The 24,392-nt window shown below is 34.6% G+C and overlaps 1 protein-coding gene across 1 annotated transcript in view; it reads left to right on the plus strand.

Annotated features, from left to right (window-relative positions):
- LOC143064586 (uncharacterized) overlaps window positions 1–24,392 on the plus strand; it is a 115,867-nt gene that overhangs the window by 83,311 nt on the left and 8,164 nt on the right. Inside the window, exons 76-88 of the mRNA XM_076237509.1 lie at window positions 1,482–1,630; window positions 2,237–2,714; window positions 3,494–3,705; window positions 4,076–4,262; window positions 5,175–5,342; window positions 6,051–6,473; window positions 6,797–6,947; window positions 7,260–7,405; window positions 7,927–8,012; window positions 19,344–19,500; window positions 20,603–20,720; window positions 21,675–21,882; window positions 22,690–22,893. Of these exons, the coding sequence (XP_076093624.1) occupies window positions 1,482–1,630; window positions 2,237–2,714; window positions 3,494–3,705; window positions 4,076–4,262; window positions 5,175–5,342; window positions 6,051–6,473; window positions 6,797–6,947; window positions 7,260–7,405; window positions 7,927–8,012; window positions 19,344–19,500; window positions 20,603–20,720; window positions 21,675–21,882; window positions 22,690–22,893 (2,687 nt within the window). The remainder of the gene's footprint in view (window positions 1–1,481; window positions 1,631–2,236; window positions 2,715–3,493; window positions 3,706–4,075; window positions 4,263–5,174; window positions 5,343–6,050; window positions 6,474–6,796; window positions 6,948–7,259; window positions 7,406–7,926; window positions 8,013–19,343; window positions 19,501–20,602; window positions 20,721–21,674; window positions 21,883–22,689; window positions 22,894–24,392) is intronic.

Here is a 24,392-nt window from a genome sequence, read left to right on the forward strand (position 1 = left end):
CATGTCCAAATACTTATCTTTTTCAACCTGCAAAAAATGGGAGAGTTTGTAAACACCGACAAACTCAACTCTTTGGTGAAATATATACACATGGAAAAAAGTATTGCAACACCTTAATTTTTTAAAACTTTAAAAATCAGTCTCTAATTTTGGATGGTATATGATAAAATATTTGTAAAATAATATTGAAACGTAGTTAATAATAACATTGGTTTTAAAACGAACAAAAAATGTATGAAAAAAAAGGTTTTATCGAACCAAAATGTTTATAACAAAATGAAGTGTTTTTTGTACAAAAAAATGCATTTTACAAGTTTTACTGTAGTCGAACTTTACACTGTCAGACATTTCAAAATTAATCTTCAAATGATTGTTCACATCATGGTTGATCGTTATACGCCAAAGAATTGGTACTTTGTGCACAGCTTCCATTCAAACGGATAACCGCATCTTAACGTCTTCTGATTCCTGCCATAAGTCGACTAATTTGTTGCTAAGCTAGCAGCAACCATTCTTGACGAAGGGTATTGTTTATTTCATGACCTGTTTGAACTAGGGTGTCCTTTCGTGCACTTTACGCCCAATAGTGTCCGATATATGCTCGATATGGTTCAAGTTCAGGCTACGATAGGGCCAAGGAAGATAAACCAAATTCCATTGGATCAATGGATCTTCCTCCACGACGTTAATTTCCAACTTTGGCGAGCTCTGCACTATATTGGATACGGGCATATGTGTATCTGTTCGTAGGCAAAGGTCCCCGAAATGGTATTATCGCACGATAACCAGTAGCGATGAGCCGATCTTGAACAGTTCTTGTTTAAAGGCTCCTGTATGGTCATTATTCTCTATATGGGATTGTATTGTTTGCAATGGGTTTCCTTCTGACCAACCTTCATTATGCTTAATTTTCCATAGCAGATGTTATAGGGGGTCTTCTTGACCTCGGAAGGTCTTTAACATCGTTGCTTGCCTGATTTTTATTCTCAAAAGGACTTATAGTGGAATGGAGATGACCAACAATACGTGCAATTATCACAGCGACATACCTGCTTCCCTCATGCTGGATATCTGCTGCAGTTATGAGTTGTGGATGACCAATTGCAAGGTGTCAATAACATAAATTTATAAACTTGGTTTTTTTAAGTGTTGAAAACAATGAGGATTAAAACATCTCTTTTAGTGTTTACGAGTACAGTACCTGCATGTGCAGATAAGAAATTATAGAGTCGATATTTATTTATTAAACTCAGGTGATATTTAAATAATGTTTAACTAGTTCTATTTCAACAAATTATTTAACAAAAAAATAAAAAGTATTATTTTAATTTGAATTTGGTGTTGCAATACTTTTTTCCAGGTGTATAGTATGACAAAACAGACTGCTATATTAAAATTTTATCGGACATGTGCCATATCATATCTGTATGATTTTTCAAAAAATGAATTGATGTAATAACTTAAGTTGATTTTGTGTATAGGTGATGACCCACATGTTGTAACGTGGTGTAGAGTCTTCAATGATACATTACCACCACAAGTGGTAGAAGATGTCCTAAATTTTGACCCATCAGCTGATTTTCACACTTACAAGATTGTTGTTGACTTTGAAGCTGATGAAGCTGTGAATGTAAGTTTGTAAAAAAAATACAGGAAAAAAATTGAATGTTAATGTGAGCTGTTATTTTGTTTGGTTAGTGTATTCTAATTATTTTTAACACGAATATTGTTTCGGCTTTGTAAGAAATGATTGTATGAAAGAAGTCCTCATGTTCTGTAGAGGGAGCCTGAATGTTTTGTATTTAAAGTTGATGAATGGAAATTGACTTTGTAAATCTGAAAGGAAAGGAAATAAATAACATTTAATGTATAATCAGGGTAAAATAAATAACATTTAATGTATAATCAGGGTAAAATAAATAACATTTAATGTATAATCAGGGTAAAATAAATAACATTTAATGTATAATCAGGGTAAAATAAAAAGAAGCAAGAAAGTTGATTTACAGTATCTAATGCAGAAAAAGTATGTGAAATCTAGTTAAATTATACATAGTATATTGATGAAGGATTTTACCAAGCCTTAACCTTTCTTTGAATGATCTTTTAATAAAAGCAATTAGTTCTCAGTTATTTTAATGTATTTTTCTTTACATTAAATGCATGGCCTTTTCCCTTATCATTATTGCCTTTAATATGTTTTGTAGGATTTAATTATTTCCTTTTCGTTTTACAGCCATCATTGTGTTTCTATTTGTATGTGGATGGAGTATTATGGAGTAAAGTATGTGGTATACGTGATCTGAGTACAGACACAGATCTAATCTTCCATGTATTCCCTAAAAACAATTATTTACCTCCAGTTGTTGACAGTTTTAATCCCTATTCCACCAAGGCATTCTTCCGTAATGTTGTTTTACCTCCTGAACCAGGTGCACATTGCAGATATGGTGCTCCTTTCCGAGGTGGAACAAATCCAATAATCAAGTATGAAATTGGTATAGGAACTACGATATTAGGCACAGAGGTTGTTCCTTATAAAGAAATGATATCACCATGTCTCCCATGTTATAACTTTTGTTCACGTTACAATTGTAATTCAACGTGTGATGCTAATGAACATGTGTTATACCAGTTTATGCTTGACAACTTTACTCTGCCAGCTACAAGAATGGAGGACAATCAGACTAAAACAATAGATTATTATATCACAGGTAAAAATAGATTATTATATCACAGGTAAAAACATCTTACAGTCTATGCATAGGATTTCTTTTCTCTTCTTTTCTTTTCTTTTCTTCACTGTGCTAAAATACTGGCCTGTAAAATAAATTATCACTTTTTTCTTAAATTTTCCTTGGATATTTTTTTACGAAAATTTTTAATATCACGCTGCTCGAGTCGTATTTTCTCAGTAGAGTAGGAAGAGAATCTATGACCTCATATGCCTACGTCATTGACGTTACCTAGGAAAATACCGATAAAAAGATCATTAATGGTCTTTCAACATCAAGGATGTTTCTCGGCTACATCTCATCTCAGGGCTTTAACTCTTTGATTGATAATCTATAATTATATTTTTTTTAATTTGGAAACTAATGCCAGGGAAAACAATATCTGACAGATGTACACAAGCACAGATGACAACAGTTTGCTTGAAGAGAGATTAAGTGGATCTAGGATAGAGAAGGAATTTGTTCATTTTAATTTTTAGAACACAATATGCATTTTTTGCCAATTTGTATCAGTGTTTTAAAGGTCAACTGAAGTGTGTAGATCAGGTATCAAATCAGTATATTTCCTTATATAGTTCATTGATTTGTATTATATGATCATCCTTCTTGAGGTGCACATTTTTGTGTTTTCCCCAAAAAAAGGTGAATTTTCAGAAGGAATAAAACATGAAATCCATTGATAGGATTAAAAAAAAAAAAGAATTTTAACCTTGATTTATTGACTGATTTAAAAAATAACTTGAATAAATTAATTTCAGTGAAAGCTGTGCTTGGTTCAGGTGTTACCACAGTTGTGTCTTCAGATGGATTTTACATTGACGATACACCACCAATATTTGATCCTGATGTGATGGGCAGTGATATTTATATTGATGTAGATCAAGGAGAGTTCACTCCTGCCAGATATCAGGGATCCAACAGCACAATAAAGTCATTCTGGAGATGTTTTGATGAAGAAAGTGATATTGTGGTTAGTATGAGATATTTATATTGATAAAGATCAAGGGGGGTTCACTCCTGCCAGATATCAGGGATCCAACAGCACAATAAAGTCATTCTGGAGATGTTTTGATGAAGAGAGTGATATTGTGATTAGTACAGTACATTTACTTGTGCCTGCTATAAAGGACTCTGGTGTGTTTGATTTATTGCCCACCATTGTGTGAAGCATGTATAAATGCAAAAGGTGCACTTGATTCAAATGAACCCTACAAAACCTTTTATTGTCATTGACACAAAACATAGATGTTGTTAGATTACAATGGCCGTTTTGAATTATAATTAATAAAGTCATAAATATTTTGGGTCTCTGCTATATTTTGGTTTTTTTTTATTTTAAGGAAAATTGGTGGGCCATAGGTACCACAGTTGGTGGACAAGAGTTACAGGAATTTGAGTCTATAGGTGCCAATCAGACTGCCATTAACAGTACATTTGAAGGCATCTTGAAACACAATACCACTTACTATGTGTCCCTGATGTGTGCTAATGGTGCTGGATATGTTGTGAGCTACAATGATACTAAAGGTATATAACGCTACATTCCCATTTATAGGACTCCAACAGTTCAATTTATTTTGCCAGACAAGTTTTGAGAACAGTCAGAATATTCGTATTTAGGACAAATACTGATTTATGTGAATAATAGTCACAATTCTAGATAAAATTGTAATGGTTTAGGAAGTCATAACTGTAGAAGAAAATTAAATATGTTTTTAAAAGATTTAAGATAAGAAATGATGATATCAAAAAGTGGCCAATTCAAATTAAAAAGATGACCATATGCAAAAACTGAACTAGCATTCTAGAAAAAAAATAAAAATTAAAGAGAAGAATGTCAGATAATCTAAGGTATTCATGGCTGTCTAAGGATGTCAGATGATCTAAGGTATTCATGGCTGTCTAAGAATGTCAGATGATCTAAGGTATTCATGGCTGTCTAAGAATGTCAGATGATCTAAGGTATTCATGGCTGTCTAAGAATGTCAGATGATCTAAGGTATTCATGGCTGTCTAAGAATGTCAGATGATCTAAGGTATTCATGGCTGTCTAAGAATGTCAGATGATCTAAGGTATTCATGGCTGTCTAAGAATGTCAGATGATCTATATAAGGTATTCATGGCTGTCTAAGAATGTCAGATGATCTAAGGTATTCATGGCTGTCTAAGAATGTCAGATGATCTAAGGTATTCATGGCTGTCTAAGAATGTCAGATGATCTAAGGTATTCATGGCTGTCTAAGAATGTCAGATGATCTAAGGTATTCATGGCTGTCTAAGAATGTCAGATGATCTAAGGTATTTATGGCTGTCTAAGAATGTCAGATAATCTAAGGTATTCATGGCTGTATAAGAAGGCCAAATTTTCAGGTCAAGCTTTGTATTTATTATGATAAATAGAAACTACAAATGTTAAAGCAGTTTGATTTACTTGACAGGTGTTATTGTACTTCTGGAGGATCCAGTAGATGATGTAAATACCACTATACCTGGGGCTACCCAATTATCAGCTGATGTCACTCCAATAGATTCACTGCAAAGTACTGATCCAACCAAACTTGGAGTGGAATTTACACTAAGTCAAGACGACACAATCAATAGATATGGTATGTATATTAAATTTATTATTATTTAAACACGATTTTTATCAGGTCTTTGCCGGCATTTGACTTCAAACTAAATTAAGGCTTTTATATTGTATTGTCAGTGAGGTTTTTTTTCTCCTCCTAGCCATACCCTGAATTTCTTTCAGGCACATCATGTAGTTATTGTTGTATTAAATTCTGAATATTTTACTTCAGTTGCCACAAATAGTTGGTTAGATATTTTGGTTTTTATTTGCAAGATCCATTAAATTTTAATTTTGAGCATATGTTAAGTTTTAGAAAAAAAGTGTTGGCCAGTTGCTTGAAAAATTACATGTCGTTAGAAGCCTAGTATTGATAATGGTAGATATGATCACTTATAAAACAAGACATTACTTTATTTACCAATAATTTTTTTTATGGTAGATTTGCGTCAAAATTCTTCCAACCCTTGCATGCATGCTTATTATCAAGAATTTATTTTCTTCATTTTTTTAACCGATTGAAAGTTATTTTCCTTTATGACCTGTATACCGGTTTAAGTTCATCATAGCATAATTATTGAGTTTGAATTGCCTGTTGCATCGTTGATTAATAGAATTAGGTTGTAGGATCTAAGATTTTAACTTCCATACATTTTTATTGAAAAATGTTTTTGTAAATTTGCTACAGCTATGACTAATGTTAAATACTATTTCTAATGTAATGGTGGTCAAAAAAAAATTTCAGATTTGTGCTGTGGAACAGATGAAGAAAAAGATGACATTTTCCCATGTACTTGGGTAGGATACAATGTTTCTGGGACAATCATGATTGAAGATGGATACGTGAGAATAAATGGTGAAAACATAAGACGATTATCTGAATTAAACCCTGTTCAAAATACAAGTTTGTCTGAAGCAGATCGTCTCTCCGGTGCCAATAATGTATTTAATATGGAGCCAGGACGTACCGTATTTATGATGATGAGGTTATGTAATGAGGCCATGAGATGTATTAACAAGACAATGGGAAGTGTCATAATAACCAATGCCAACACTGACCTAGAAACATCACTGAATGGGTTGCCCATTACAATATCAGTCAACCCAGGTTCTGGCAGTAGGAAGAAGAGAGCTGTCGGAGATGATTTAGTCATTGTAACACCAAGTAGTAAGTATTAGCAAGATTTATAAGGACACAACAAATATTTGATGTAACAATTGAAACCTCTGGCATGGCAAGTATAAAAGTCAATCCACTAAATTTACTAAAAAAAAAAATTGTTTGCACTCTTGATATTTTCTTGAATTACATTAAAAATTTAAATTCAAAAGAGCTAAGGACAGACATATTCAAATCTTCCCCTCAACCAGAGTTCTGAAAGTGAACACTAACAATCAATCAATCATACATAAATGTACATGTCAGAAAGTTTTTGTACATTTGATTATAGACAGTATAACGTCATTTTTATCATTTCTTGTTTATGTTAGATTTGACTTCTGGACACAGTACAACATTTACAATCCTGACACATTCTGAGTTAACAGCAACCTATGATTCTGCAGCATCAACAGATTTTGTACCTTATATTGTTGATCCATCTACTACCATTGATTTGGTGGATAGAACTCTGCTTGGAAGGTATGATTGTGAAACTAAAAGTTAAAAATATGTTTTTTGGGATAGCAGAAACTAAGTGTATGAAAAATCTCATTTCACAGCATTTGGTGTTTATGACTCCAGAAATGTTGTCAAAATTTTGACTCATATCAATCATTTAATGGAGAGTTCCTTTTGTTGTTTAGTATACATTGTAAATTTTATATGATTTGAAACCCTACATGGTTGTGTTTTGCTGATGGTACTATTAACAGTTAAACATATCTCAACCAGCTTTTCTCCTTAAATGAGTTTTTTTTACCATTTAATTATGTTGGATATTTTCTGTTCTAGATTATATGAAAGTGAATTTGCCTTTGCCTTTGTGTCTGTGGGACATATTATGATGCCTGGACCAATTGTGATGACATACAGTGATGTTGCTGGACCAGGACCCCATGATTCTGGCAATAGGACATTATTAGTACACTGGAATCCAGGTAAAATAAGAAATAGTTGTGTTGCACTGGTTCACTTTTCTTTTACTTTAGATACTTTAACTTTAGTTCATTTCAATCTCATCCTAAAATATTTGCCACTGAACATTATGCATTCAACAATCAATCAACCATTTGTAAAAAGATTTCAGCATTTCATTATGAGGTCTCCTTAGTACATTAAGCATGGCCTTAGTTTGTTTGCTTATGCGGCATGAAAATATGATTCAACGAAAATTTGCCTACTTACAATTATTATACATATTACTTCATAATTGCCTTGAACATTGTATAAAAGGATATGATATGTAAGAAAAATTCAAATACAACAGGAAGTTGATTAAAACAATAGTACAGGATGAAATAAATATAAAAAGTGTTACAGGAATACCAAAATTATTAGACAGTACAACAGGCTCCCCTGAGAAAGTACATATAAGAATCTACAGGAACAAAAATGAAAACTATAAGGTCCAGATAGCCTTATTTATCCTCCATTCTTAGAAATAATTTATATGTTTCAGTGAGACAAGTGTGGGAAGAAACCAGTAGATCCTGTAATGAAACAGATTCTGAGGTCTTCAATAATGATGGTACCGTCACTGTCAAGGTATTTTTTTCTGTCATGCTTACAGAGTCCTCTTTTATACAGTTGAGTTTGGGCTTTTGATTGGGTTTATTCTGCACTTTTGATCTCTAAGATTTTTATGCAGTTAAGCTGCATTATGCGAGCACCCTAGATTTGTGTTCTATCCAATAAATCCTGAAATACTTGCCATTGTTATTATCTAGCTTGTTACTATGTTATATATAACTAATTGAACACTTTTTTAATACTTTTTATTCTGGATTACAAAAAAAATGACCAGAAAAACCTTAAATGATCGTCGATTTATCCAAAAGTTTTAAAGTTACACATAGGAAGTAGTGCTTATTAAAAATCCTTGTGTAGTTCATTGTGACTTGAGCTTTTAGCTAAGATGTCAAAGAACAATTGTATGAAATATTTAATCGCCGAAAATCTCTTAAGACAAGCAGTTTAGATTTCCCAAATGACCAAAGTCGTAGGAATATTGTTTGTCATCAATACGTAGTACAACTACGTCAGTAGTCTATTATATAATTCAACTGTTCATGCTGTTGGCGGCAATTTCAAATTAGAAAAAGAAATTTTCGTAGCTTTTCAATTTGGAGGCAGGTGTTCAAATTAGCGGTGGTCCGCGACCTTCCACTTTTGCAAGCGGAATTTCGACTAGGATAGTTGGTTTCTAGCTACGCCCGACGTAGTCGCCTTACATTTGAAAGAAAATAAGAAATTACTTTGCAAACCTTTTCACCATGTTCACCAAAGTCTCCAATTAAACGAGCTAAAAACTTATTTTTATCATTATTATTCATGACGGCGATGTTCAATTTGTTCAACCGCTAGCTTTATACAGAAAATCGCCGACAAATATTGTATAAATTCGAGTAAAATCCCGTAAAATCGTATCTGATTGACAAAAACAACATTGTAAACACATAACAATGGCGGCCGTGAAGACAAAATTTTACAAAATCGGATCCGATTCCGGAAGCGGATAAGGGTAATTCCGGGTTTGACGATCATTTACAAAATAAATCCAAGCAGGTGAAAAAATACATCTATGCATGGTAAATGAATATAAACACTAGTATTGTAAACCAAAAGATATATGTTAAAGAAAGAAAAAGCAGAAAAATATTTTATTCAGAAACTAAAAATTACTTTTTGATAAATTTTAATTTAAAAATCCAATACAACGTGACAGCTGGGAACAGTATATCTAACGATATACATGTTCATGGTCACAGTCTAAATTTTCTTTATAAATGATAAATGATGATAATGCATGTGAGATGCTTTTAAAGTGTAAACATATTACTGCAATTTCGAGGGGTTATTAGTTTTTTCTCAATTTTGAAGGGTCGATTAAAGTAGCTGAAAGTTTCATTCTTTATTTTCACAAATAATGCAACTATATTATATATACCTTAATGTAAGTAAATCATATGATATATAGGTGGCATTCTTTGGACCACTCTACCCCCTCCTGTTTGATAACTTGGAAACGGTCGAGCTCCCCACCCCTAAACCATATGAGGGGCAGATCCGGGATTTTAGGTTAGGAGGGGCGCAAACTTAAATTTTCGCCGAGCAGAGCGAGGCTAAAAAAAATTGAGGTAAAATTATCGGAATTTTCTTTATTAAGCTGAGAACAACCCATGCTTTTCAAATTTAAGGGGGGTGCAAGCCCGCAACTCTCCCCCGTCTGAATCCGCCCCTGCATATATTCAAGTATAGGACAATATAATAAATAAAAAATGAAATATAGGGGGAGTCACTGGAGTTACCCCACCCCCTCCTGTTTGAGAACTTGGAAACGGTGGAGATCCACACCCCTTAACCATATATATTCATGTTTGTGACAATATGAAAAATCAAATGAAATATAGGAAGTCGCTAGGGGTCACCCCACCCCTCCTGTTTTAGAATTTAAAAATGGTCGAGATCCCCATCCCTGAACCATATATATTCATGTATGGGACAATATAACAAATCAGATGAAAGATAGGGGGAGTCCCTGAGGTCACTGTTCACCCTCCTGTTTGAGAACTTGGAAATGGTCAAGATCCTTACCCCTAAACCATATATACTCATGTATGGGACAATATAACAAATCAAATGAAATATAAGGGAAGTCCCTGTGGTCATCCCAACCCTCCTGTTTGAGAACTTGGAAATGGTCGAGATCCCCACACCAAAACAATATATATTCATGTATGGATCAATATAACTAAGTAAATGAAATATAGGGGGAGTCCCTTGGGTCAGCCTACCCTTCCTGTTTGAGAACTTGGAAACCAATGAGATCCCCACCCCTAAACCATATATATTCATGTATGGGACAATATAATAAATAAAATGAAATGTAGGGGAAGTCCCTAGGGTCACCCTACCCCCAGTGGCAGATCCAGAAATTTTCATAAGTTGGGCCCACTGACTGACCTAAGAGGGGCCCGCTCCAGTCACGCTTCAGTGATTCCCTATATAAGCAACCAAATTTTTTCCCAAAAAGGGGGGGCCAGGCCCCCTGCCCCCTAAATCCTCTGCCTACCCCTACCTGTTTGAGAACTTGAAAACCATTGAGATCCCCACCCCTAAATTATATATATTCATATGTATGGGACAAAATAACAAATCATTTTAATTTTACATTTACTATGGGCAAGTCAGTCAGACCTCATCTTTGATCCCTGTTGTAGTGAACATTTGTCTGATTCGTGTCTCATAACTTTTGTACTATAGAACACAAACTCAGTTTTCTTTCCAGGGAAACCAGTCCATTCATACTTGTTCAGGACTGTGTTCATTAGACGTTCGCGGTACCGCTATGTATGTATAGTAACGTCATGCTACTTATGACGTTGAGATTTATGTGCAAGATGGGTTTAGAATCATTACAAGTAGAAACAACTAGTAGTTCTTATTGTGCCTAACAAGTCTGATAATACCACTCTAAGATATTGGTGCCGTAGGACCAAGATGAGTTCCAAACTACGTTCTATACGTGCAGGACACAGAAGCGTTATTTCCCGACTTTTGAAGAAATTTGAGGACATCCGAGACGACGGAGATGAGCCCGTGAACACTGAAGAGTTAACTAAAATTGTGAACAATCTGTTGAAGAAACAAGAGACACTACAAAAACTTAATGAGGACATTCTAGAAAATCTTGATGAAGGAGAAGTAGAAGCCGAGATCGTCGATTCAGATGAGTATGCTTACACATTAGATGGAAAAATAACGCAAATACAAAAGCTCATTCTTGTCAATACATCCACACTCAGTACAAATGCAAAAGATTTTGTCAGTTATAGCGACCCTTCACATTCCGCCTCTGCTCAACCCGCCTCTGCTCAGCCCGCTCATGCTCAACCCGCTCATGATCAACCAAGTTATGCTCAACCCGAGATATACAATAAACAGAATACATGTAATTCAAACTTCCGTGTACCGGAAACTCAGTTTTCACGTAGTAACACTAGATTAAATGAGTACAACAAGTTGCCCAAATTGAATCTTCCTACCTTTGATGGTAATATTATGCAGTGGCAGTCATTTTGGGATTCATACGAGACATCCGTTCACGAAAACACTACTCTTGGAAACGTTCAGAAATTTAATTATTTGAAGTCACTACTCCATGATGAGGCATTGAAAACCGTCACAGGGTTTGCGCTTACACATGCAAATTATGAGAAAGCTATTTCTTTACTGCAAGAAAGATATGGACAATCGCATGTAATAAGACAGAAGTATATGCAAGCACTAGTTGATATACCAGCCCCTAAATACACGATATCTAGCATGAAAAACTACTACGATGAAATTGAGATACACATTAGAGGATTGGAGTCATTAGGTCAAAGTGAAGACACATATGGAGCGTTTTTAGTGCCCATTATTATGAACAAACTACCCGGTGAAATCCGCAGAAATCTTGCCAGACAATATAGATCTACAGATTTACAACTGAATGAATTACGCCGTGGAATTTTCGATGAACTTTATATTATGGATGCAGGCAAAACTTCAGAACAGTTAGAACACCCTACAGCTACCGCCGCCTTTCTGACAAATACAAATTATAGTAATCGAAATAGAGGTAACAAGAATACAAACGCAACTAACACTAAACCCAAGCCACTCTGTGCGTACTGTAAGGAGCCACACTCGTCTGTTAATTGCACTAAAGTATCTGATTACAATGGCCGGATGTCAATCGTGAAACAAGATCGTTTATGCTTTAACTGTCTAGGACACCATAGCTTGTCCGCATGTAAATCTACAAAAACTTGCAACAAGTGTCACAAACGTCATCACACCAGCATTTGCAAAGACAATGTTAAAACAAATGAAGACAACAAACCAACAGGGGATATAACCGTAGGCACAATTCAACACAACGCGGAGGAACCAGACACTGTTTTACACTCGCAATCGACAGATCGTGTACTTTTGAAGACAGCAATTAACCCAGTAAGTGCAGAACATGAAATACTTGATGCAAAAATATTGTTTGACGAAGGCGCACAGCGCTCATTTATCACAGAGGAATTAGCCGAAAAATTGAAACTCAAACCTACTGGAACTGAAAGCGTTAACCTATCCGGATTTGGAGACAATACAAATAGTACTAAAATTCGCCATTTGAGTACAGGATTGGTATATCTCATAACTACAGAGGGTAAACTTCCGATTCGAGTCTTGATCGTTCCAGAGATCGCAGTACCGATGAGAACCTATGTACGCCAAGCAGCAAAACTTACATATTTGTCAGGAATCAAATTAGCTCACCCAGTAACAGCAGATGAAAACTTTGAAATTTCTATTCTAATTGGAGCTGATTACTTCTGGTCAATTGTTCAGAATGATATTATCCGAGGCGAAGGACCGACAGCTGTTCAATCAAAAATCGGATACCTGTTGTCTGGAACGCTACATTCACACAACTCTGACACAGATGGATACAAGAGAGCTTCAATGATGAACGTGATGATCGCAACAAAAACCGATGAGTACGACTTGGAGAAATTTTGGAAAATAGAGTCACTGGCTACCGAGAAAATTGACACTTCAAAGCTAGAAGAACAGATGGATATTCAAAAGACTTATGAAGAGAAACAAATTCGTTACCATGACAACAGATATTTTGTAACGTTACCATGGAAAGAGGATCACCCTACGTTACCGACAAATAAAGCCATTGCACAACGAAGGACGGAAAGTGTAGTAAGAAGACTTAGCAAAGAACCCAAACTACTGGAAAAATATGGAGAAATAATGGCTGAGCAGGAGAAAAGGGGCTTCATAGAGAAAGTGGATATTACTAATGAGGCCGATGAAAAGAGCAAAATACACTATATTCCGCATCATGCTGTGAGAAAAGATTCAACAACAACACCAATCAGGGTCGTATTCGATTGCAGTTGTAAAGCAACACCAGAATCGTCTAGTCTTAATGATTGTTTGATGACTACTCCACCCAATTTAAATGACTTAGTCGGCATTCTTTTAAGATTTCGTTTACACCAATTTGCCGTTACTACTGATATAGAGAAGGCGTTCTTGAACGTGGGACTAGAGACACAGGATAGAGATGTCACACGTTTCTTTTGGTTCGATACACCAACAGACCCATCAACTCCACTATCAACTTACCGATTTAAGTCTGTATTATTTGGAGCCACTTCATCGCCATTCATACTGAATTCCGTTCTACAAAAACACTTGAGAGAGAACCGTTGTGAATATACTGACACTTTAAAGAATGATTTGTATGTTGATAATATACTGTCGAGTTTTCCTACAGAGAGTGCATTACTGAAATATTTTGATACATCAAGAGACTTATTCATTAGAGCAGGATTTAACTTGCGCTCATGGGCTTCAAATTCTCAACTTTTGCGAGACCGTGCAAATTCACACAGCGTTTTAGACAAAGATGAACTCATAAAAGTGGTTGGATTGAGATGGAACACTTGTCACGACACACTTACTTTCGCCAAACCGGAATACACTGATATTGAAGATACACGTATGACAAAACGAGAGATTTTAAGACAATCGTCTAAAATCTATGATCCACTCGGACTTATTGGTCCAGTTACTGTGCGTAGTAAGATGCTTATGCAGACTTTGTGGGAGAAAGGATTAAATTGGGATGAACCTCTTACATCTGAAATTACAACAGAATGGAAGTGTGTTCTAAAAGATATTAATGAATGTTCACATTTGGAAATTAATAGACCGTATTTCAAAGAAAAATCAGACAATGTAGAATTACATGTGTTTACGGATGCAAGCTTGAAAGCCTATGGAGCATGCGCATATTTAGTCAGTGGAAAAGAAACCGTACTTATCATGTCAAAGAATCGAGTGACACCACTCAAACAGTTAACAATTCCGAAGTTAGAACTCAGTGCAGCTTTGATAGGCGCAAGACTGGTCAAGCATTTGAAATCGCACTTGGATGTTACAAGCGTCACATTATGGAGTGACAGTCAGATAACTTTAAGTTGGCTTACTACTGAGAAACAATTACCCGTTTTCGTTAGTAATCGAGTGAAGGAAATTAACGAAATTACGCAAGAATACACATGGAAGTACTGTCCGACAGATTCAAATCCGGCAGATATGCTATCGAGAGGAGTAACTGCAACCAAATTCCTAGAATTGGATCTTTGGATGAAAGGACCCGAATGGCTCACTGACAAATCAAACTGGCCACAGTGGAAGAATAAAGAATCCCACATTCTTAGCACTACCATTGAGCAAGGACAATCAACTAGTGAACCGCAACAGAAAATCAGATCTTATGAAGGAATAAGTAAAATTATGGATATACAACGCTACAGCTCATACCAAAAACTTTTGCGTATAACTGCATACATGTACCGATTCATAAACAACTGTAGAAATAATGACAAACTAACAGGAAATCTTAGTGTCAATGAAATTCAGACTGCTTCGACTTCATGGATTCGAGATTCGCAACTGCGTAAATACCCGGATGTTATTGAGAGTTTAAACAACAAATCAGAGAAAAATGCGCTAGTGAAGCAACTTAGATTGTACATGGATAAAATGAACATTATCCGTTGTGGCGGGAGAATTAACAATGCACCTATTGATGAATCAGCTAAATTTCCAGTACTAATACCGAACAAAGACAGATTTTGTAAATTAATTGTGATGGATGCACACGCAAAGAATTTTCACTCTGGATTAGAAAGTACAGTGACATTTATTCGCCAGTCTTACTGGATTCCGTCGATTCGACAATGTGTGAAATCAATACTCCGTAATTGCGTTACTTGCCGTAAAATTACCGGAAGACCATATCATACACCCGACCCACCACCACTGCCGTCCGACAGACTTAATGATTCACCACCGTTTACCGTAACCGGTGTCGACTTCACAGGAGCATTGAATGTGAGAACAAAAAGCAACAGTATTAGTAAAGCATATATTTGTCTATTCACCTGCGCTAACACTAGAGCTGTGCATTTGGAAATCGTTGAAGACCTTACAGAACAAACATTCATTCTAGCGTTTAGGAGATTCACCAGCCGCAAATCGTTACCAAAAATCATGATGTCTGACAATTGTACAACATATACCGCAGCAGCGAAGGAAATTGAAATGCTTACAAAATCTAATACTATTCAGGAACAACTCAACATATATGGAACTCAGTGGAAATTTATTCCGAAGCGTGCACCATGGTATGGTGGTTGGTGGGAACGATTGATCGGCTTGACCAAGAATTGCATAAAGAAAGTGTTAGGACGAGCACTAGTTACTTTTAGAGTGCTAGAGACAATTGTGATCGAGATAGAGGCTATATTAAATGATCGTCCGTTAACCCACGTATCAACGGACCTTACCGATGATGAACCGCTTACACCGTCTCATCTTCTCTATGGAAGACGGGTTAAAACTTTACCGTATTCAGGAACAATTAATTTCAGCAGTGAGGAGAACGTACAAAACTTAACACATTACACAGCAAATAGACAATCTAGTGTTCAAAAACGCATTATTCACGACTTTTGGAACAGATGGCGACGAGAATACCTCACTTCACTTAGGGAACAACATAGAAACACCGGAATTAACACTCAAATCATTAAAGTGGGCGACATTGTACAGATTCATGATGATACCCCAAGGACAGTGTGGAATATAGCGATTATCGTTAAGTTAGTTTATGGGAGAGATGGACTTTGTAGGTCTGCTATTTTACGCACTAAAAATGGCACGACGTCTAGACCAATAAGTAAGCTATATCCACTTGAACTCTTATCAACAGATAGTCCGTGTGATTCAAGTGACAACACTATTACTTCAACCAGAAAAGCAAAAACTGATGCCAAGGAGAAAATCAAAAGTTGGATTCAACCGTTCCGTAAAGCATAGAGACTGTTTAAGTGTTAAAAGTTAAAGTTTTATTTCATTTGAGAGACAATAGTTATTTCATTTTAAAGTTTTTTCTTTATTTATTGCTTAAATTTTCATTCGCGGCCCCCCAGGATGTTCAGGACTGTGTTCATTAGACGTTCGCGGTACCGCTATGTATGTATAGTAACGTCATGCTACTTATGACGTTGAGATTTATGTGCAAGATGGGTTTAGAATCATTACAAGTAGAAACAACTAGTAGTTCTTATTGTGCCTAACAAGTCTGATAATACCACTCTAAGATAATACTATTACATGTTCATACTACGTCAAATTGAACTTCTAGCAGTCAAATAAAAATCAAGGTTAACTACCAAGTAGAACAACTGCAATCATTGGGAACTTGTACCACTGCAGACTCACCATAAAAAATATACATTGATATATGCATTGCTTTTGAAACCTTGATAACATATAAATTATTTGCCTTAATAAATAAATCATTAGATAAACATGAATTTACTATATGTGAATGTTTAATGTTGAGGCAACATTGCCACAGTTTTCATAATTACGGTTACCTTGGTTTTTGGTTAACTGCCTTCAGCGCTTACAGCGCTTTGATTCTAAGACTTTTAACTCTTTTGTAATAATTCTACTTACTTATTCAAATTAAGCCAATTAAGGTGGTATGGGTGTCTTCCTCCATCTTGGATTGTAAAAAACAGAGAACCAAAGGTCCAGATTTTCTAACAAGTTAGCAAAATTTGATGCAGTAATGCAGATATTTAATGTGAATATTCATTTAAAAGAACCAATTTATAAGAATATAACTTATAAATATTAATATTTTTGCAAATGTTGATCATTTTTGGTTGTTTTTATATTTTTTTAATAATGGCATTTTAAGGGGACGTAACTCTAAAGCAGTGCATTTTCTGAAGGATTCTACATGGAATTTTCCTATTTTGTATTTTAGCCGGAAAAAACGTACGGTGACCCTATCTTTTCTTTTAATATTCTCAAAGCATTTTCTGAAAGCTATCTTTTCCTTAAGTATTTTACAATTCTATCATTTTGTTTAATTTCTAATCACAAAATGGTGTTTTTTCCTGTATAATCCATACAAAATGTGTCATTTTGTCACGTCCTGTAGCTTGAGAAAATGCGCGGTGACCTATCATTTTTATTATATTTTTCATCATATATCAATAGATACTATGTTTTGGCAAAGTATGAACAAATTCTATCATTTTTATTTTAGACTCCCATACCACCTTAACCAGATTTTTTACCAGCATTCTTGGCTGGTTTATATTTGTATTATTTTAAAACTTTATCATGTTTATCATTTCTTGGCTGGTTTATATTGGTATTATTTTAGAACTTTATCATGTTTATCATTTCTTGACAATTTTTTTTATATGTCCAGGTTTTTTTATTGCCTTCCAATGAAAATAACACTTCAGTAATTTTATGCGTTTTTTTCTGTATTACTTTATCAAGAACACGCAAAGGTGAAAATTTGAAAGCCTTAGATGTATAAAGTTACCTGAAGAGCTGTATGACATATAGGGAGCTTAAAATAGTAACCAAATCTATCTAAGGTCAACTTAACCAAATCTATCTAAGGTCAACTTAGCCAAATCTATCTAAGGTCAACTTAACCAAATCTATCTAAGGTCAACATAACCAAATCTATCTAAGGTCAACTTAGCCAAATCTACCTAAGGTCAACTTAGCCAAATCTATCTAAGGTCAACTTAGCCAAATCTATCTAAGGTCAACTTAGCCAAATCTATCTAAGGTCAACTTAGCCAAATCTACCTAAGGTCAACTTAGCCAAATCTATCTAAGGTCAACATAACCAAATCTATCTAAGGTCAACTTAGCCAAATCTACCTAAGGTCAACTTAGCCAAATCTATCTAAGGTCAACTTAGCCAAATCTATCTAAGGTCAACTTAGCCAAATCTACCTAAGGTCAACTTAGCCAAATCTATCTAAGGTCAACTTAATCAAATCTATCTAAGGTCAACTTAGCCAAATCTATCTAAGGTCAACTTAGCCAAATCTATCTAAGGTCGACTTAGCCAAATCTATCTAAGGTCAACTTAGCCAAATCTATCTAAGGTCAACTTAGCCAAATCTATCTAAGGTCAACATAACCAAATCTATCTAAGGTCAACTTAGCCAAATCTAACTAAGGTCAACTTAACCAAATCTATCTAAGGCCAATTAGCCAAATCTAACTAAGGTCAACTTAACCAAATCTATCTAAGGCCAATTAGCCAAATCTAACTAAGGTCAACTTAGCCAAATCTATCTAAGGTCAACTTAGCCAAATCTATCAAAGGTCAACTTAGCCAAATCTATCTAAGGTCAACTTAGCCAAATCTATCTAAGGTCAACTTAGCCAAATCTACCTAAGGTCAACTTAGCCAAATCTACCTAAGGTCAACTTAGCCAAATCTAACTAAGGTCAACTTAGCCAAATCTACCTAAGGTCAACTTAGCCAAATCTATCTAAGGTCAACATAACCAAATCTATAAGGTCAACTTAATCAAATCTATCTAAGGTCAACATAACCAAATCTATCTAAGGTCAACTTAGCCAAATCTATCTAAGGTCAACTTAGCCAAATTTATCTAAGGTCAACTTTGCCTGATTTGTTAGATGTGTTAGGTGTTGTATATTGCTGAAAGCCATATAGTTTGTCCTGTAGATGTTATTATTAACTTTTTTTGTCCTTTTTGATCTATGTTGGATTATTATCACATTGACAAGCATAACATATATCTCCATTTTTACACTGCAAATAGCAAATATAATTTCAATGGACATCTTCATGTTTTACTTTTAGAATACATTTTTCTTTCATTAAATATAAGGTTTAATTTGACTTATGCTAACAAGATTTTGTAATTTATATATTTTCTACCATGTTTACAGGTATGCAACACGTGGAGAGATTTAACAGAAGGTGCAGTCAATGAACCATACTTCAAACATGAGACAATGTTTTCTCTGGCTAATGCCAAGGCATCCATTACAAATTCAGAACCCCATCTTACAGTACCAGATGTTATCTACATGTCAGAGGATGCTGGTAAGACATGACACACAAAATTGTCTTTAGAAAAAGAAAAAAAACTTCAACGTTTTGTTGAAGGGGTGATCAGCTAAGACCTCAAGTACCCCAACTTTTTTATATATTTTGATTATTAAATATACACACCCTATCATATATAACCTTTATCTATCATGCTTATGAATTTGTCATTTTGGGACCTTTTTATAGCTGACTATGCGGTATGGGCTTTGCTCGTTGTTGAAGGCCATACAGTGACCTATAGTTGTTAATTTCTGTGTCATTTGGTCTCTTGTGGAGAGTTGTCTCATTGGCAATCATACCACATCTTCTTTTTTATTATTACATTATTTCATAGAGAGATAAATAGATTTGATAAATATCTGATGAATTAACAACCAGTTTTTGGGAAGGATATAAGAGAGTTACAAATGTACCAAATGCATACAATACCCTTTTTGAGCTGTAATCACTCTTCTATGTGGCTCCAACATGGTCAAATCTGACCTACGACATTTGGGGGTTTGGGGTGCGATCTTGCAATATGACATCTAATTTTAAAGGACATGTGACCTTTAAAAATGTTTAAAACCATTTTATTTAAATGTTTTATATGCTTGAAAGTGACCTCAGGTGAGCTTAGTATAAGGGGTACCTTAATTAATTACTATGATTGTGCCATTCAAGTTTGTTCATTTTTAAATTTCTAAAAGTTCTATCATAATGACATTTGATAGTTAACTTGTTCTTGCATAGTTTTAAAAGTTAATAGACTATAATTATGTGTGATTTGTATATGTTTAGGTACAATACAGTACCTGGAGTTTATAGTGTGATTTGTATATGTTTAGGTACAATACAGTACCAGTTTATAGTGTGATTTGTATATGTTTAGGTACAATACAGTACCAGTTTATAGTGTGATTTGTATATGTTTAGGTACAATACAGTACCAGTTTATAGCTACTATAATTAGGTGTGATTTGTATATGTTTAGGTACAATACAGTACCTGGAGTTCATAGCTGTATAATTATGAGTGATTTGTATATTTTAAGGTACAATACAGTACCAGTTTATACAGTAGCTACTATAATTATGAGTGATTTGTATATTTTAAGGTACAATACAGTACCAATTGGAAGCTACTGATGATGAGGGAGATACAATTGAGTTCTATTTGGTTGGTAACTACACTAATTATACCATGGGAACACCTATCCTGTCTGTTGATGGAATGTAAGTTCATTTAATGATGATACTGGCAGTATAAGATTGTAAAATACGTCATTCTACCATTGGTTGGCTTTTTATTAATGTTGCGGGTATGGTTTTCACATAAATCTTAAAAGTTGCAACACCTGCATCAAATATCTCCATTGAACAATATAGGATTAAACACATTTTTTCTAGAGGTTATTGATGTGTAAACCGGGGCGATTAAAAGGACTTTTATGTTGAGTTTGTGAGTAACTAAGGAGTACGCCGCCATCTTGACTTTCTAAAAACCATAAATGTCCGATAAATACAACGGAATCTTAAATGAAAAAGCACCTACCTCAAAAACTTCATTTTAATTAAATTTTATCCGAATTTGAAGCGTACACGTAACGAAATAATCTTTCCCTTGAAAAATTCCATTCGTATGACGTCGTGTTTTGCCATGACGTAAATTCGCCAAATCCTTCATGAAATTTCGCGGAATTTTATTAAATTTAATTTTTGTACATTTTCGAAGCTTTAGTGCAATAAATTTATTTCTTTTTTTGTTATATATGCACTAGAATAGTCACAACTGTTATGCAATTGTTTTTTAATCTCAATTTCTGAAATCCCGGGATCACTGCAAGCTTGTGTATCATGCATGAATAGATTACAAAAGTAGTTTCGGAAACATGGTTTATCGAAGTGTAAACTTAGAGAAAAATTCTAATTGACCAATCCAATTCAAGTATTTATTGATATGCAAATCATATAAGAATTATATATTTTTTAATCTAGATCTCTTAATGTTGAAATTGAAGTTCCAGGAATCAAGATTTTACATATTCAAAATTATATGGTATACCACAAAATATTTTTAAAGTAATTTCATTTATAAAAATAATCAATACTTGTATTTTATTTATCTTGGTAGCCTGCTGTACACATTTGTGAGAACTATTTGGGTATTGATTTGTTTTCACTTTTCAGACTGCTGTTCACACCTTGTGAGAACTGTCAGGGTATTCAGACATTCCCAGTCATTTTACAGGAAGTTCAAACTGATCCAGTTATTCCACCAAATAATGGAACAGTATGGCTGACTGTCAATGTAACAGATGTAGCAGACCCACCAACTATCTTCCTGACTTTGTTGGGAATCTCACAGCTACCATCAGATCCTACAGAACCAGTTTTGGTAAGTTATCTCCCCCTAGTAACGGTGCAAACCATTTATTTTATTCATAATATTCTCCCTGGAAAAAAAAATTGTTAAAAATAGTTATCTTTTAATCTGGCCTTGTGTCCAAAACAAATGGGGAATAATACTATGGTTTTTGGGGTCAGTAGGTCAAAAGTCAAGGTCACTGTCACCATATATAGAATAAAAATGATAAGGACAAGTAAAAATAGTATAGAAGTTTGCAAACTGATTTATTCAGTATTGCACAACAGAAAATGTAAGAAACCTAAAAACGAATATAATTTTTACACACTTGAAATAATACACTATAAATTTAGAAATCTCCTTAAATTTGTTCTGTTTCAATGCAAACAAACACCTCTTTTAGCAAAAGTGAAAATCAGTAGTTTAACTTGATGAGTTCTATGCTTTGATGTAATGAAAAATAAGAGAATAATTCAGTAAGACTTAAGATATTGACCTAATGTCAGAGCTTATCACTGTACTTTTAAAAGAGAGGCAAAGGTCCCAAAGTGACATTCAAACTCATTAGTCGAACACAAACTGACAACTCCTTGGCAAAAAAACTAGAAACAATCAAAGACAACAGTATACAAAACATTACATAAAAAACTGAAGACTGAGCAACAGGTGCCCAACCAAAAACTAGGGGTGATATCAGGTTCTCCGTTAAGAAGATCCTACTTCACATGTGACACCAGTGGTGTTGCTCATGTTAGTACAAATCTGGTAGGTCACAAATTATAGTGGGAAAGGACATGAATGTTAAAGTATTAATTAAATTTGATTCATCAATTACAGGTTTATCTGGAACAGAAGAATGATTGGAATGAGCATATATGGTCACCTTCCTGGTATGCTTTCCTAGGAGCTTATGATGTAGAAATAGGGGATGCACTACAGCTTAATGTCCATGAACCAGTCGGGGGATTTATGAATATCACAGACAATTCAACAAGTATACCCACCATTGCTAATCCATGTCCAAATGTAACAGAAAGAACTGTAAGTTCATTTCAGTCGAGATTGGAAAAATGTTGAAACTCTTAATTATACACTCTCAGTAATAATAGCACTCATGGTTTTATAAAAGTCTAAACTCAAAATCTTCACGATTTTTAAGGGTTTTTATATCAAGATTTTTTGTGAAGCACAGATCCATTTTTGTTTGCATACAATGATTTTATAACGAAAAAAAAGTTCCAATGCTAGTTTGCTTACGCTTTGATTAAATGATTATATAATATGTCCAAAAACTACTAGCATACAGTGATTGGACTTTGGAATCCACCCAAGTATACATATGTTTTGAATCCATTCAACATGTTTGGGGCCTATTACAAACTTTTGTGATTATATCAGTTTTAATGTAGGCTCAAACTTGTTGATTGATAATAAATTATTCAGTTTTTCTTGGAAATTTCAAATATTTCTACATAAAACCATGAATTGATTACATAGAACCATGAATTGACCATGCTTTTAATAGTTGTCCTGGCCCAAAGGGCCAAGTGAACATTTCTCATCACTTGGCGTCCGTCTTCTGTCGTCGTTAACTTTTACAAAAATCTTCTCCTCTGAAACTACTGGGCCAAATTGAACCAAACTTGGCCACAATCATCATTGGGGTATCTAGTTTAGAAAATGTGTGGTGTGACCTGGCCAACCAACCAAGATGGCTGCCATGGCTAAAAATAGAACATAGGGGTAAAATGTAGATTTTTGCTTATAACTCTGAAACCAAGTCAAGATCTATCTGCCCTGAAATTTTCAGATAAATCAGACAACCAGTTGTTGGATTGCTGCCCCTGAATTGGTAATTTTTAAGGAAATTTTACCATTTTTAACTGGGTTTTTGTGACAAAAATGTCGGTTATTGATTTGGGGATGTACGGTGGGCAGTCGGGCGGGCGGCAAACAAATGTTGTCCATGCATTTACTCATGAACCATTCATCCAAAGCTTTTAAAATTTTAATATGTTGTTACTGACAACAAAATGAAGGTCAAGTCCAAGAATGACGATTTTGACTTTTACCGTTCAGGAGTTATGGTTCTTGAAAGATTGAAAAATGGTGTTTCCAGTCGTGTCCGTGGATTTACCCATGAACTGTTCAACCAAAGCTTCCAAAATTTTAATATGTTGTTACTGATGAAAAAATGGAGGTCAAGTTCAAAAATGACGATTTTGACTTTTACCGTTCAGGAGTTATGGTTCTTGAAAGATTGAAAAATGGCGTTTCCAGTCGTGTCCGTGGATTTACCCATGAACTGTTCAACCAAAGCTTTTCAAATTTTATTATGTTGTAACTGATGACAAAATGGAGGTCAAGTTTAATAATGTCGATTTTGACTTTTACCGTTCAGGAGTTATGGGTCTTGAAAGAGAAAAAAAATGGCATTTCCATTCAAGTTGTTGCATTTACTCATGAACCATTCCACCTAAGCTCTTTCAAATTTTAATATTTTAATACTGATGAAAAGATGCAGGTCAAATTTGATATTG

The sequence above is a fragment of the Mytilus galloprovincialis genome, chromosome 1, assembly GCF_965363235.1.
Source record: "Mytilus galloprovincialis chromosome 1, xbMytGall1.hap1.1, whole genome shotgun sequence".
In the NCBI taxonomy this organism is placed as follows: Eukaryota; Metazoa; Mollusca; class Bivalvia; order Mytilida; family Mytilidae; genus Mytilus; species Mytilus galloprovincialis.